Below are 16,485 nucleotides of genomic sequence, written 5' to 3'. Positions count from 1 at the left end.
AACAGGGTGATAAGGGTGGGACAACAACAAAGCTGTGTCTGCAATTGGCAAATGTTGGAAACTGCAGTGCTGATAATATTGAATTGGTTGCAATGTTTGAGGCGTACGACTTGTATGACAACATGAAACAGGTGAGTAGTATAATGGTGGGCAATACAGGGTAGTTATCTGACTGCCTGCTGCGTTTGCGTTCACATAACTCTGACCATACATTACACTCTTAACATTACACAAGTCAAAATCAAGCAAATCAAAAGATACACTAAATCTGAAGTATGTGTAACATTAGGGATAGTTTAGAGTTGTCAGGGGGAGGGGTAGTACTGTTTTATGTGAAGGTGGTGCCATACTTACCTTGTGCTACTTTTTTTTATTTCAGATATTTGGCATGTATACAGAACAAGTTGAAGCCTTACAAACCAACTTTTCAGTGAAGATTTCAAGTCCTGAGAGCTTTCCTTTATGGGGATTATGCTTTTTTGTGTAATGTGCTAGGGCATCAGGGTGCTGCTTCCAAGCACCCATGCTTGTGGTGTGATATTGCTAAACAGCAGCTCTCAAAGGGGGTACCACATTGCTCAGTAAAGCTTGATTCGGTTACTACATACTTTATTGCCAACCCTGACTGGGAACCTAGAGTCAGATCAATTGCCCAAATGCAGAATGATTTAATTCAATATATAGATGATAAAAAGATGGCAAGAAGTACAGAAACATAACTAAGCCAATGCTCCTGCCTATACTGGATTCTGTGTATCAGATTGTGCCAATGCCTCTTCATATTTTATTAGGTCTTGTACTGAAATTTTACAATATGCTTGAGACGACATGTAGGCAAATTGACAGAAACGATAATGAAAGTTTATATGGAGTTTGGAAGGATGCAAGTGACCAAGCTGAACAAGCCAATTTGGAATATGAGGAGGCAAAGGCAGCGTACCAGTCAAGTCAGGAATTGTTAGCAGCCTTTGTATGTGAGCAAGAGAAAAAGGGAAAGAAAAAGAGGCAAAGGAGACGTTGCACTACTGAGGAAGATGCTTGCAATCACCCTTTGTGTGCCATTTCAGGGGGTTATAAAACAGATGTTGAAACTTTAGATTGGGTACAATGCTCAAATTGTGAGAAATGGTATCATAGCATTTGTGTGGAATATGCATCTTCTGAAGTAGAGCAAGATGATTTCCTGTGTTCTCATTGTAGTGGAACTGTTCTTTCTAAATCTGAAATAATTGACAAGCAAACTGAAAATGTGGATATTGCTAATGAAATGTTTCAGATATGTAAAGAAAAAAAAATTGAAGCTAGGAGTAACTTGGACAAGGTATTTGAAACTGTTGAGCAGCAAAAGGGTCCGTTAGAAACACAGTTAACAAATGTACTGGAAAATGTTCTCGGTGTTCGGAAACAGGCATATCATTCAAACTCTTTGTGGGTAACCACATCAGCACTATCTTAGCTAGACATCAAGAGCTATTAGAGATTTTGAGTCCCCATACCAATGTCTATGAAAAATATTTACAACTTTTCAGCATTATGGAAAAGATAAAAAAATACATGGTTGCCAGGTTTCTCAGTGATGACGAGATTAAAGCTTTGAAAGAATTGTGCTATAACTAGGGATGTGGTTTCCAGTAGCTTTCCCTGAAGAGTCAGATAACCCCTAAATTCCATGTGCTGTTATACACGTCCCTGAATTTGTTGAGAAGTGGAGGACAATAGGTTTGTTGGCTGAGCATGGTTTAGAATCTGTCCATTCTAAAATAAATGGACTTCATAGGACGTATTCAGGGATAAGAGACCGGAGGCGACATTTGAAATTAGTGTTTAGACAACATGCACTATTTAAAACTGCCACCAAAGTTGGAAAAAAAAGGGTATGTGATGAGTGTTGGGATGAGGCAAAACGTATAAATAAGTGTAATGGAAGTGCTAAGCGAGGTAGGTTGAGCAAGGGGATTTGTCAGATCTGTGGGGCTGCTCATCAGTAATTTTGACTGTTTGCAGAATAAACTTACCATTGCCATGTAAATTTGGTACATTAAAGTGAAGTGTTTATGAAATAAAGTTGATTAGAATTGTGACAGTAGTTCTTTGTCAGTTACAGTGTAGTTATTTGTGGTATCTTATCTTGTACAGTATAAATTATTGAAAATCTGCCAAAGACATTGAAGCATTGTTACTGCACGACCCCTGTCTTCTAAGGAAGTTGAACTAAATGGTTCCCTATTCAATTTTACATGTGCAGTGTTGTAAATGGGTCCATGAAAATTTGTCATTTTGGGGGCTGTAAAGTCAACCATACCTGCATTAACTGGGAAAATTTTATTACGTTCTGATGAAATTCTAATCTAATTTTAGCCGTGAAACATGGTAAAATGATGAGAAAAAACATAATGTGCTCTATTTAATTACTGACTGGCCACACCACCTTTAAACAGTGTGGATATGGTGATAGCTGGATAAAAACATTTCTTCATCTCACAACTAGGGTAAATGACATTTCTCAGTTTCGTCGCCAGAGGGCGCTGTGTTAAATTTCCTGCTCATAAAGCTGTGGTAATGACCTTTAGAATTTATCTATGGTGAATATATAATATTCATCATAAAACCTCAATAAAGTTGCAAACATGTGGCAAAGGTTCAAATTTTCACAGACAGCAATATACCGTATAATGAGCATTTATAGTTCATATCTGGTTTCTTGCAGTTGCTAAAGCTCTTTCACCTCGACAATCAACTGATGATGGTATAGGTTCTATTGAAGACACATTTTCTCAACAATCACTCTCTCCTCAGCCAGGTAAGCACAACAGCTATAACTCTATTGATATTTCAATTTGAATGCATGCTATAAATGCTGATCACATCTTACAAATTAGTGACAGGTGTGATGCGATCAGCATTGTCACAAATGTCAATACAACCAAACCAAGTCCGCATAATTAATCTTGAATAGACTTATACTATATGAGTGGATTCTATAGTCATTTCATAACAGATGATTTTCACATCAAACTGAACATTCGATCATGCAGTTATAATTTAAACTGTTATGTTGTTTGTTTACATTGTCAAGTTCTCATCAAAGATTGCCGTAAAACACAGTCCCGCCACCCACTGTAAACAATGTTTTCAAAAAAAAAAAAAAAAAAAAAATCATGACTTAGATGGGGTTGTCATGACATAGAACATTCAACAACCAGAGTATTAATCAATATTTTTTGTCAGGCCAGGACACACATTGATTTGTTGACGTAGTATTACAGGTCAATATTTGCGCATTGCATCTGTGCGGAGTAATTATTAACATTTTTACATGATAGGGTAGATTCCATTTACAATGAACATTTTAAATGACAGGCTAAGGTATCACCTATTTATTGTTGGTCCACTCATGTCCATATCAAATCATCTACAGTGGAATAAAAAATGATTTAATTTAATTTTCAAACATAGTGGCAATGTCGATGGGTAGGTTGGAGTTAAGAATCTTGAGGGTTATCATTATCACTTTTCTTTTGCTGTGAAGGTGAAAAATATAATACGGATTCAGTATATTTTTTTTTCATTATTTGCTCACATTTGGTATATGATATGGACTTTTCTAAGATTTGTTAAGATTTGTTAACATTGTGGTGAAATTTTCATATTTCTATTTTTGGGACAATTTTCACATTTAAGGTCAAAATTCATTTTCTCTGAATTATTATTCTGATTGCTTTAAATTGTGGTGAATTTGTTATATTTGTATTTTTTGGCAATTTTACTATTTTTTGTCAAAAAAGCCCATATTTTCAGAAATTAATTAGCTCGCTTATCTGATTAATTTAAAACTTGGTATGCATGTTCCAAGGGGTAAACTTAGTACAGTATGTTCATAACATAGTGACAAAAGATGCAAAGTTGTATTTTTGAGACAATTTTCACTGTTTTAAGTCAAAAATGCCACATACAGTATCTTATTCTTCAATTTCTCTAGTTGAATTGCATGAACTTTAGAACTGCTGTATTTCATGCCTTTGTAACTGATGTGTAGGTGCCTAAACTAAATTGGACTAGTTCTAATGTAGTAATCATTAGTAAGAAGTACGCGGATTAAAAACAATGAGCAACAAAAATGTACACATTGGGAAAATGTCAGTAACTGTGAGTCGGAATAACCCATATTGGTGATATATTTACAGAAATACAACCAAAGAATTCAAAGTCAATAAGAAGTTGTTTTCTAAACATTCCTGCTTGATGAATTTACAAATATTGTTCACATTAATTCCATATCGGTAGTACAATATCACAAGAGGATATTAGTATTTAGGTTTGGTACTCCTAATTTTAATGTACCAGGCTTGTGTATGTGTGTGTCCACTGCAATAGTTACCAACAATTACATAATTCGCCTTTGTATCTGATGGACTATGCATTAAAATGTCTTCAGATACACTTGATATTTCGATTACCACAAGCTAAAGCCTAGAAAAAGCTATTAAATGTTCAATATACACTAACTCTGGCCTGCCACATTGAATGTGAGCCAAGTGTCATAGACAGTTTTATTAACTTGTGGTGAAAAACTTTTTTATATTGAACGTTGTTGTTTGGTGTAACACTTCAAAAAGTCAATTATTTAGTCTATTTCTTTTGCAGTGAGTCCTGAGGCACCTTGTCTTTCACACGAGGCTTCAACAAAACCACCCCAAAGTGCACCAGTAATACCAAGGAAGTGGCCATTTATGCCAAGTAAGCTATTCAGCCATAAGACCATTGTGCATGGTTTAGTTTATATGTATTTATGTTTGAGGTGGTGAATTTCAAAGTGAAAATTTTAAGGGGTGCTAAATGGACAGTTTTCAACACCGTTGTTCAACCGTTCCTCTCCTATTGGAATTGTGATATCACTAATTTGCTTTACTCAAGGATGATTTGAACTGTTGCAAAGTGCGCCCTCAGAGTTGTATAAAGTAGTTTTTGTTGTTTACACTTCTGACACAATACTTTCCATATAAATAGACTTTCAACTCAATTAACAGATGAAACAAAACAAAAACAACAGAAAAAAGAAAAACCAAATGAGCCTAATTTTGATTTTCAGACAGAATGTTATAGTTTATTGGTTGACCAAAATGTACCATGGTGCATTATTGAAATGTTGTTGAAGAAGGAAAATGACCCAACCATATCTTTCCTGACAACATAACAACCTTGTTTAGTAGGACATCAGTGCTTTCAGAAAATGATGAAACAGTGTTGTTCTTTAAATTATGATTCTTAGATTTGATATTTAGGGTCACAAAATCTAGAGACAACATGTGTGCCACCCTGCTTTGTACTTCTTTACTATCTTAATACCCCTAGAGGCTTAATACATCATGTAGTTTGGTTATTTACTTCTGACTTGTTCAACAAGTCAACCTGACAATGCATATTGTATATAGCTGGATATTTGTGTGTTCCTGAAGTCAGCTGTGCACAATACCAATATACTCTGAATGACTGTGTTAACAACAGGCTCCTGTGGTTCAAATATGGTATTGAAATGACACAAGATACACAAAGTTAGTGTTGATAACAATTTTAAGATTGAGAGTACTTTTATCATACCTGAATTTATTATACTTGTGGTCCTGTTTCACTGAGAAAGGGGTATTGTACCTGTAGATGGGCCAACCTTATCTGTTTTATTGTCCCCAGCTATCCAGTGTGAAGCAGATCTTGAAATATTAGAAAAGAAAATGAAGATTGAAACAGTTCAAATGGTGGACAGAGAGAGACAACAACTTGAACTTCAAAGAAAGAGAGACAAGCAGCAACTTGAATTTCAAAAGGAGAAAGATCATCTACAGTTCAAAAAAGAAAATAAGGAAATGTTACGGGCTGAAATTAAAGAACTTTATGAGCTACAGAAAGAGCAAATCATGGCAAGAAAAAGCCCAGATATGGTTAAAGAGATAGATGAAGCCTATAAAATGTTCAAAGCAAGGTTGGATGCAATTGCCGAGGGGTCCTTACTGTTCATGCTAAGTTTCCTATCCTGGAGAGACATTGATTATTTCTGGTTAAAATATAGAGCAGGTGAAGTTTGATGGAGTCTTGACTGGTATTCTAATAACATCACAGATGAGATCACTTGCAGAGAAAGCTGGTTTTATTGCTAGAATCAGGCTGAAGATTGATAAGAAGGAATATGAGCTTGTCAAAGAAATACTTTTAGGTAAGGATACAGTCAACACTTATAAAGTATTGCCTCTAGCACCACTTCATTTTGTCTTGACTATGTTATGTCAGTCATTTTGAGGTTAGTGTTTTAATATACTAACTATATATATTAACTATATGTATATTAACTATACTACACTATAAACTATACTATTATATTATATTATATTATATTATATTATATTATATTATTATTGTATCGTATTTTATTGTATTATATTATAATATATTATATTATATTATATTATATTATATTATATTACATTATATTATATTATATTTAAGCAATCAAGCACACACGGCAATGTTATACCACAAGATTTTTACCAGTTCACGACATATATGAAGAGCAATAGCGAGTGCATATTTGAAATAAACTGGTCAAAATCGAGTGGTATACCGTCATTGGGTGTGATTTATTGCTATTATATTAACAGTATATTGAAATTCTGGCATAGAACGTCATGAATGGATTGTTGCTCAAGCTGAGAGCTCCTGCGTATGCCAGCTGTGGTGTATCTCCAATATATATGTAATTTGTGTATAAAGCCAATCCAGTGTCTGTCCATGTTACATACGTTGCCAGTTGCCATAACATTGCATCAGATATCCTCCTCTTCTGATAACATTTAAGATTAAAATATCTTCTGAAGTGTGTTTCTATTTCTTGTAGACTAATGGGCTTCTTTCAAACTTGGCACAGGGATGATAATGGCATACATATGATCAATACAATACAATGTCATGTCTGTCCATGTTACACACGTTACTGTTGTGGCGACAATTTGCCCTCCTCCGTAAACAAAGAAATTATTTATCTTAAAAAATATGTTTTTAGATGACACACCTGTAGTACTGTCCACCCACTCAACTTTTAGATTCAGATTTAATAAATTTAATTTTTGACCTTATTGTCACAAAGTGGTTACACTTTACTGTGGAATGACTCAAATGCATAGTCATGTTCATTAATTGTTAATTTACATATTTACTGCACGTTAATCCTCATTAGAGTGATATGTTCAGAAACACCTCATCAAATTTTATGAAACTTTGTACAGATATTGATCTCACAGTGCTGCAATACAACTCATTTACACATTGCGGTATTGTTTATGAAATGTGGTACACGTGATAATCTGTCAGTGTCATAATAGAATGTAAAATGTTTGCAAAATCCAGTCGATTTATTATACCGTAAGTCGACTTATTAGCTCATATTTGGTATGTACCGGTATATAAATACCAAAAAGAGCTTATATGGTGAGTCGTGGCATCTGTATGTCAGCATGTATGTATGTATGTACCGTATGTATGTATGTTTTAATGACCTTTTGTAAATACGGTAGGGTGGTAGCCCACATCATTTTAACGTTTTCGTGGCAGTCCATATTGGTTTTTCATTGTCACCAGCATGGAACTCATCTTTAATCACAGACCCAATTAACCAACAGGACTCTATCCTCTCAAAGGACCAATAATCAAAGTACCCAGTAAACAGGGGGAATGAGTCATCAACCATGACTTGTTAAAAATAAATTAGAGAATTTAGTATTTGTGTTTGTGGGCATTATTTTTCATTCTCTGAATTAACTATTTTAATCACTTTGACATTTGGTATGCATGTACTCAGAGGCAACTCTAGTTGGGTGTCTTCAGATTTGGTATGCATGATCCTAGGGATCATTGCCATATTGGCATGAGAGTCAATTATGCCATGTCAGACACATGACTAAGTCAAGTGTCTGATGCAGCACAAACGGCACAAATGCTGACACAAAGCAAGGAACAGGCGATATTGGGCCATTTAAAGAAATTTCTTTGTTTGCCGTCTTTGAATTTTTGTAAACCTACCAGCCAGCCAGGCAAAAAAAACACACACAAACAGAAACACAGATTTATTACGATAAGCTCATTTTCAGTTTGGTTTCTTTTAAATAATATTTTATTTGTAACAGTGTTATCATTGTGTTTGTTTTCTTAATTTTCCCTGAAAATCTACCAGAACGCGGATGGCAAACAAAGAATTTTATTTAAAGTTCCTTGGGTAATAACTAATTTATCATATACCCATGCCCAGCACTTTATGAATGATAGGAAAAACATTACATTGTCAGGCTTTACTGCCATTTCGCCATACGCATAAGTATTGATATATTTGTGTAAACTGGCTTTATTCATAAACTATATGAATAAGTTGTCAAAACATTCAACAAATCCTCAATATCTCAGTGAACACTGTGAGAAAAGATGCTAGCTTTCAAATGTATTTGCACATCAAGAACTTTTAATGGTGCGATACATTATTGCAGTCGTAAGAATTAAAATCTCTCCTCTGCTTTCAATCTTTCCCAATTTCGATTGCTCTGGAATGTTGACGGAATGAAGAGCGGCAGCCAGTTTTTGTGTACACTGAGAGACAACAGATGTTGTGCGCAAGACACAACTATTATGCCAGACAGTTACAACCTGTTCTTGTTTACTTGTAGACAGTGCAGTGTGAATGGTAGAATGTTTGCAAAGGCTTGTCTAAAAATTACAACTCACTGGAAGACATTACAAGTTTCAAGATGTTATGTATGTATGTGTGTGTGTTTGTCTATCTGCCTCTCACATTTATCTTGAATGTATTATGTCAGTCAGTTAGAAAATATAATTTTAACATGCTTTTATATTGTCAATACTCGAACATGATAATACCAAAACAACATGGCTTTGTTGAAAACAATCAGAACTGAATGCATTCATACCGGTATGCATAATAACTAGGGATCACACAAATTAGATCCATTTAAAATGATGAGTAAATAAAGCTTTTAGGTTAGTTTTCCCATGTGCAGCTTCCAGTTGCTGTTGCAACAGAAGCAATAAAGGTAGAAGCTGTTCAGTGTTCACTGTTTCTCTGTCTGTCTGTCCATCTGTCAGTCTGTCTCTACCGGTATGTGGATTCGTATGTGTTTTGTTCTTTCAGGGGCTATGATATTCCCGATGACTTCTTTCTCAAATAATCCTCCTAAAAAACTCACAATATCTTATGTACCAGTACATTAGAAGTGTGTATCTTCCAAGAATCAGCAAGTTATTGTTGTTAGTATCCATCGTCTTTCTTTCCATAGGTTCAGAAGTTATGGAAATTGCAACGCAATCTATGCCTGAAATGCGTGAATGTACAGATGTTGAAGCAGTGAGGCCACAAATCCCAACAGAGACAGTGGATTTGGACCCAGAAACGTTGTTAGAGTCCCCAACATCAGGTCTAACATCTTTACAAAATTCTTTTTATGTCAATTGTGTAATTTTCATTCAAACTGTAATATGCTATTACTTCCAGGATTCAGTCACTATATTACGTTAAGACAACAAAGATACTTACTGGGATAAACTTCATATTTGGGATGTGTTTCCTTTTTAGCTCACATTTGGTATACAATGTGAGGTAATCGTATAAGCTGAATCAGTTCATTTGCATCCCATTTGCATGTCTGTATGTATGTATGTATGTATGTATGTATGTATGTATGTATGTATGTATGTATGTATGTATGTATGTCCGTCCACATCAAAAACAGCTAAACGGCAGAACCTACTGTCTTAGTATTTGGTGTACAGGTGCACCTAGGGGTGGAGATGTGAATTTGTTCAAATGAACTTGTCAGTGTCAAAAATATGCAAATGAGGGGGAAAAAGGAAAAACCGTGCAAATTGCTAAAACTCTGTAACCGTTGGTCAGATAGGGTTGAAACTTGGTGTGCAGGTTCCTTTAGATATTCTAATGCAGGTGTGTAAAATTTAGGATGAAATTTGCATGTTCCTATTTTTCAGGTAATTTTTTCAGTTTTTAGTAAAAAAATGTTTAACTCTGAAACCATTCATATGATTGCTCTGAAAGTTGGTATACATGTTCCTCAGGATGACATCAGTCAAGTGTATACAAATTGAATTGAAATATTTATATTTGTAATTTTGGGGCAATTTTCCGAATTTTTGGTCAAAATTTTTTTTATTCAAGAATAACTAATCTGATAGCTCTGATATTTGGTATACAGGTTACTAAGGTTGATCCAAATCAGTTTGATGAATATCGTGAAGATATCTTGAATTTTATATTTTTGCTGAATTTTTTGGTTATTTTTCTCATTTTAAGTAAAATTTCTTCTTCTCTGAAACCGCTAGCCCAATTGCTCTCAAATTTGGATTGGATGTTTGCAAGGGTGTTACCCTTCTAATTGTTGAAATTACGACAAAATTGGAAATATAACTGTTTTGGGGCAATTTTGTTATTTTTGGTCAAAAAATCGTAAAAAATATTTTCATTTTTAAGCCCCTTGACAGATGGCTTTTACATCTGGTGTACAAATGTCCAGGGATGACAATAGTTAGATATGTGGAAATTGTCGTGAAATATACAAATTTGTATTTTTAAGACAATTTTGTCATATGGTCAAGAAAACTTGTTCTCAAAATTACTTGTCTGATAGCTTTGTAATTTGGTACAAAAGTCCCGAGGGATGTTATTAGATAAATTTTCTGCTCAAAGTGTTGTGAAACCCCCAAATATTTATATTTTAGGTAATTTTCTTTTGTGACCTTAAATGACCTACCGGTACACCAACCAAGGATTTGTTGTGAGACAGTTTCGAAGCTGTGAACATAATTTTGTCTTGTTTAATATCAATTTGTCGTAAAATTTGATCCTGAAAACAGAGCTGAGGTAAATTTTTTCATTTAGAATCAATTTTTGCAACTTGCGCGTGTAAGACACACAAGAACTGATGAACAATTTGGATCCAGGATAATTCCAGATGTCATAATTCCCCCCCCCCCACAGTGGAAGGAATTTCACTATCTGTAACTGATTTAAGTGCTGTTTACATTTGAATGATAGCACTCATAGTATTAATTAAAACATCCGCAAAGTTGTAAATATACTGCCAGCTGGTCTTATGTAAACATGATCAAGGGGTGGAACATTTGATATTCAGGAGGGGGTAGGGGATAGAAGATTGATGAGGTAGCATTCCTTTTTAAAAGATCCCTTTTATATTTTTTCCTACATGTACCGTTACTCTTTTTTCCCCACTCTCCCACCTTTCTTTTTATCAAGCTTCTCTGGCTAATTTTTTGTTGACATTTGCTTATGTATGTAGGATCTGCTTGTCCCATTGCCATAGAAGTTGATATGCATGTTCCTAAAGATGACCTCCAGTACCTAAGTTGCAGACCTTATTTGCTTTTGTCATTTTTGTTTTTCTGGTTGATCTTTGGTACCCATACTGGTAATATGTACCAATTCTGATAAAATGTGAGCGACACCGTATAATTGCGGTATTTTTTACATTATCTCATTGTCCTACCAAATTTATGTCACTCAGCTGAAGGAATATTTGACCATACTATGATATAAACCATATTTAAAAATAATATAACCTGTAACAACAGGGTTTTGTTGAAAGCAATGCGAACTTAGATGGGTGTTAAACCATCCTATCTTTGATAAACTGCAAAAAAACTAATTTTTTTGTTTATGATAGCAAGATTGTCAGTTGAAGTTCCAACGGAGGCAAAGGAGACCCTCCTTTCGTCTTCAAGTGCTGAAAGGAATTAGCTCAATACCATGTCAGTGTTTCCGCTGCCGCTTGCTAGACAGTCAAATGGCGAATAAAACGTCGGATTGGCGATGTTTTGAGCCCCTCTTCGCCAAACTGGCGAACCCAATTTCTCAGAGGCCGTTTCGCTGATCAACTGTACTAGTGCAGAATGCACTGACACGGAGATTACAGCTGTGTCTTGCCGTGGCCGATCAGTTCTATACACAAAACAACGAAATGTAAAATACACTTTCAAATACACAAAACACACTAAATGCAAATAATTAAGATATGAATAATGTGTGGAGTTGCTTTTCTGATTACATAGGGGTCAATTCCTCAATTGCAACGACAAAATAGACATATTACATTTATGGTTGACAAGTGTTACATTATGGGTGATTTTTTTATTACATTTATGGTTACAATTTATTACAATTGTGGTTGGTGTTTTTATTACATTACGATATTACATTTATGGGTGCATTTTATTACATTCATGGAGATTATTACATTTATGGAGGTTACACGATGGAACTTTGCAGGAAAGTTTCAATATCTCAACTGATGTACCGGTACTTGAATTACTGGCACAGGAATGGTGACCAATGAGAAAAGCATTTTCATTGTATTTTGATCATAATGTATCAATGATAGACATTATGCCTCCTCCCTATAGAAAGCCCATGGTCTACAGTATTTTAGCCCTGCTACAATATGTCTCACCATGGATATACAAAACTAGCTGGTCTCACGTGCTTAGAAGGTGCTGGTCATTGTCATGATGACTATCAAAATTTGCACACGACTCTGAGAATGAAACAGGTTGTCAATAGCTCACCAAACTGAAAATATTCCGTTATACCTGTTTTCTTTGGGTATTGGGTGTGCAAGTAGTCACATCAAATGACTAAGAATTCACTTCATGTGCAGAATCTTGAAAAAATAGCTTTTTCTTGTCTGGTTAATGAAAAAATATCTCTAAATTAAAGTATGCATGGGCTACCAGCCATTGCCACTAGGCTACCAACTTCAGAAAATGGTAGCCCAAGTGGACTACCAGGGAAAAATGTTAATTCTGAGCCCTGTCAGTGTATATTATGAAAGTGTTGCCACCACATGCATCAATTGTACACATTGACATACACGTTTTTTAGAATGTAAAACATTCAGTTTAACAAATACTTTATTCATCCTATCCCACAGGTCTTGTGTTTAATTTTGAAGGAAATCCATCTGCCAGCCAGTATGGTAAGTATTCTTTATGCAATGCTGCAGGTAAAACTGTACTTAATCAAGTATCTACTTCTTTTCTGTGTTTATTCATAAATTGATTATAACTGTGCAAGTGCTGTGTGTCTAATCTTTGTTTCTTTCTCACACAGTCAAATGCAAATTTGTCATGAAATGCTGATACAGAGTCCAATAATTTAACGAGGACAACTTGTGTATCACCAAAGTATTTTTTGGATTTATAACAGGTTGAAATATGATCTTGTTGAAGTGGAAAAAATATGCTAAACAAAAAACAGTAAAAAACGAAACCTCAGGAATTACCAGTCTGCTTGCTTGAATTTTGCTATGGATACCCTAAGTATAATTTATGTGGCTTTCTTTGTTCATATAGTCATCTTCAGTGACTGATGTTGTCCATCATGCCAACATCATTCAGGAAATTGCTCCTTCTCAGACACTGCTTATTGTGCTTTCACATAAAGTTTATAGATCTCAATGAATAATGTCATTCAGATTTCCTGAAAATGTTGCAAAACCATGTGTATTGTAGATATTTAACATTTGTTATTTGTAGTAAAAGCCGGGCCGCTCTCATTTTCACCCTTGATGTTTTTGTAACAATTACACACAATAAAGGATTTGCTTGATTTCATCCAACAGTTATTCCACAAGAGAAAATAACTTATGGATCATATTTTCAGGGCAGAGAATATTAATTGTTTATCCAGTGTTCATTATTTTGGTCTAGCCTCATTAAGAAGGAATAGGTTTACACATACATGCGCGTAACTGAATAACATTTTTGTGATATTGTTACAGAGAGCATTTTTGATCCGAGACAATCTCCTAGACATACCATACAAATGGTAAGACCAATCATTATCCATGGATCTGTGGGTGGTATGGCAGTTTGGGATCACAACGCTGTTCATGTAGGGAACAACTCAGTTTCAGAACAAACCTCATCATCATTCTTGAGCAAGATGATGATGGAGGTTAGTGTAGTTTTTGCATTTACTAAATATGTAATTTGCAATTGTTTCAAGTTGTTTTTTGCCCTTGAAAAGCATCCTTCTATACAAAGATACAAGCATTTTTATATGTAAGTACTAAGTCTTATGCATTGCAACACAACTTACATACTGGCATGTTTTTTAATATAAATGAGGAACAGAAATTCCGGTTTCAATAACAATACAGTAACTGCACCCTGAGTTCACACATAGAAGCTGTTAGATTGTAACCTTACACAGCAAACAAAAATACTGAAAAGTCTCACAGCACTTTGTCTTTAAATTTTAGCTTGGTATGGTGTGAATATGTTGTTTAAATAGAAGTATTTCTTGAAATAGAAAAGATAACGTAACATCAGTGTATAGTATGCAAGTGTTGCTACATTGTACCACATGCAACAAATGTACTTTGACATACATGTACATGTTTTCAGAATGTAAAACATTCAGTTTCACAAATACTTTTATTCATCCTATCCCAAAGGTCTTGAGTTTACTTTTGAAGGAAGTCAATCTGCCAGCCAGTATGGTAAGTATTCTTTATGCAATGCTGCAAGTATCTATTTCTTTTGTTTATGTATTCATAAATTGATCATAACTGTGCAAGTGCTGAGTGTCTATTCTTTGTTTCTTTCTCAAATGCAAAATTTGTCAGGAAATATTCATACAGAGTCCAATAATTTAACGAGGACAACTTGTGTATCACCAAAGTATTTTTTGGATTTATAACAGGTTGAAATATGATCTTGTTGAAGTGGAAAAAATATGTTAAACAAAAAACAGTAAAAAACGAAACCTCAGGAATTACCAGTCTGCTTGCTTGAATTTTGCTATGGATACCCCAGGTATAATTTATGTAGCTTTGTTCATATAATAATATCTTCAGTTTTCTATTAAAGTTGGTTTTTGCTTCATCTCCAGTGACTGATGTTGTCCATCATGCAAACATCGTTCAGTAATATTGCTCCTTCTCAGACACTGATCGTTGTGCTTTTACGTAAAGTTTATAGGTCTCAATGGAGAATGTCATTCAGATTTCCTAAAAATGTTGCAAAATTATGTTGTATCGTAGATTTTTAGCTCACTTTGGTATATGTATATATACCAAAGAGAGCTCATATGGTAGGACGGCAGCTTCTGTATGTCTGTATGTAAGTATATGCAGATGTATATCTGTCCACATCAAAAACTCCTAAACCGCATGCAGCACCTACCCTTAGTATTTGGTGTACAGGTGTACCCAGGGGTGGAGATATGTATTTGTTCAAGAACATGTCAGTGTCATAATTAATGCAAAAGAAGTAAAAAAGGGAAAGTCTTTCAAATTGCTAAAACTCTGTAATCACAGACCATATTGGGTTGAAACTTGGTATGCAAGTTGTTTATGATGACTTAAGTTACATTTGTTCAAATTGTGGTGTAATTATGACAGTTGTATTTTTGGGCAATTTTTCCCAGGTTTTGGTAAAAAAATCATCTCCTCTGAAGCACTCGTTCCATTGCCTTGAAATTTGGTACACATGATAATGGAGTTGGCCTCTGTCAAATTTGTTCAAGTTGTGGTGAAATTTTCATATTTGCATTTTTGGAGCAATTTTTATCTCATATTTGGTATGTGTATAATACAGAAAAAAGAGCTCAAATGGTGGCGTCTGTATGTATGTATGTATGTATGTGTGGATGTAGGTCCGTCTCACGCAAAAGCTCCAAAACAGCCGCACCAACCATCTTAGTATTTGGTGTACAGGTCGACCCAGGGGTTTAGATGTGACGTTGTTCAAATGAACATGTCAGTATCAAAAATATGCAAATGAGGTAAGAAAAGGGATCCTGCAAATGTGCGGGAGTTATGGTATTAACTGAAACAGCCTACACATCTGAGTCAGAGGTTTATGACCTTTAACCTATGTAGTGTACCTATTATGTGTAGGAGTGGTGGCAGTGACTGAAACAGGCTACTCCACTGACCTTGAGTCCTCCTGTCATTGTTCATGAACTGATACATATTGGCAGAACCTGCTGAAACCATTAAGGACTGTGTTGAAACATTCCTCTGCTAAGTCTGTTCCTAAAGTTGACCTCCAGCACCTAAAGTTTCAGACCTTATTTACTTTTGTCGTTCTTGTTTTTCTGGTTGAAACATTTCTTGATGGACCAATTCAAACCAAATATGAGCACACTGTCCCTGATGGTATTTTTCCCATTTTTGGTCCAAAAATCATTTTCTCTCTATTAACTTTTCTGATTGCATTGAAACTTGGTGTGCATGTACCTAGAGGCATACCCGCGGTACTTAGTGGAGCCTCTTCGAATTGTGGTGAAATTTTCATATTTGTATTTTACGGGAAATTTTCCCATTTTTGGTCAAAATATCATTTTCTCTGAAATCGCTCGGCTGATTGCTTTGAAACTTGGTATGCATTTTTCAAGGGGTA

At 35.0% G+C, this 16,485-nt stretch overlaps 1 protein-coding gene across 1 annotated transcript; it reads left to right on the top strand.

Moving 5' to 3' along the window:
- The first annotated feature begins 2,706 nt into the window (after window positions 1-2,706).
- LOC139124361 (uncharacterized) lies at window positions 2,707-14,354 on the top strand. Its single transcript, XM_070690502.1, has 7 exons — window positions 2,707-2,800; window positions 4,645-4,737; window positions 5,689-6,208; window positions 9,330-9,467; window positions 13,008-13,052; window positions 13,857-14,032; window positions 14,340-14,354. Exons 3-7 carry the CDS (start codon window positions 6,115-6,117, stop codon window positions 14,352-14,354), a joined length of 468 nt encoding a protein of 155 aa, XP_070546603.1. The 5' UTR covers window positions 2,707-2,800; window positions 4,645-4,737; window positions 5,689-6,114.
- The last annotated feature ends 2,131 nt before the right edge of the window (window positions 14,355-16,485 follow it).

This window comes from Ptychodera flava (genome assembly GCF_041260155.1).
Source record: "Ptychodera flava strain L36383 chromosome 23 unlocalized genomic scaffold, AS_Pfla_20210202 Scaffold_23__1_contigs__length_28996876_pilon, whole genome shotgun sequence".
Classification (NCBI taxonomy): domain Eukaryota; kingdom Metazoa; phylum Hemichordata; class Enteropneusta; family Ptychoderidae; genus Ptychodera; species Ptychodera flava.
The sequence above is the reverse complement of the archived record's forward strand: the minus strand, read 5'-3'. Positions and strand labels throughout refer to the sequence as shown.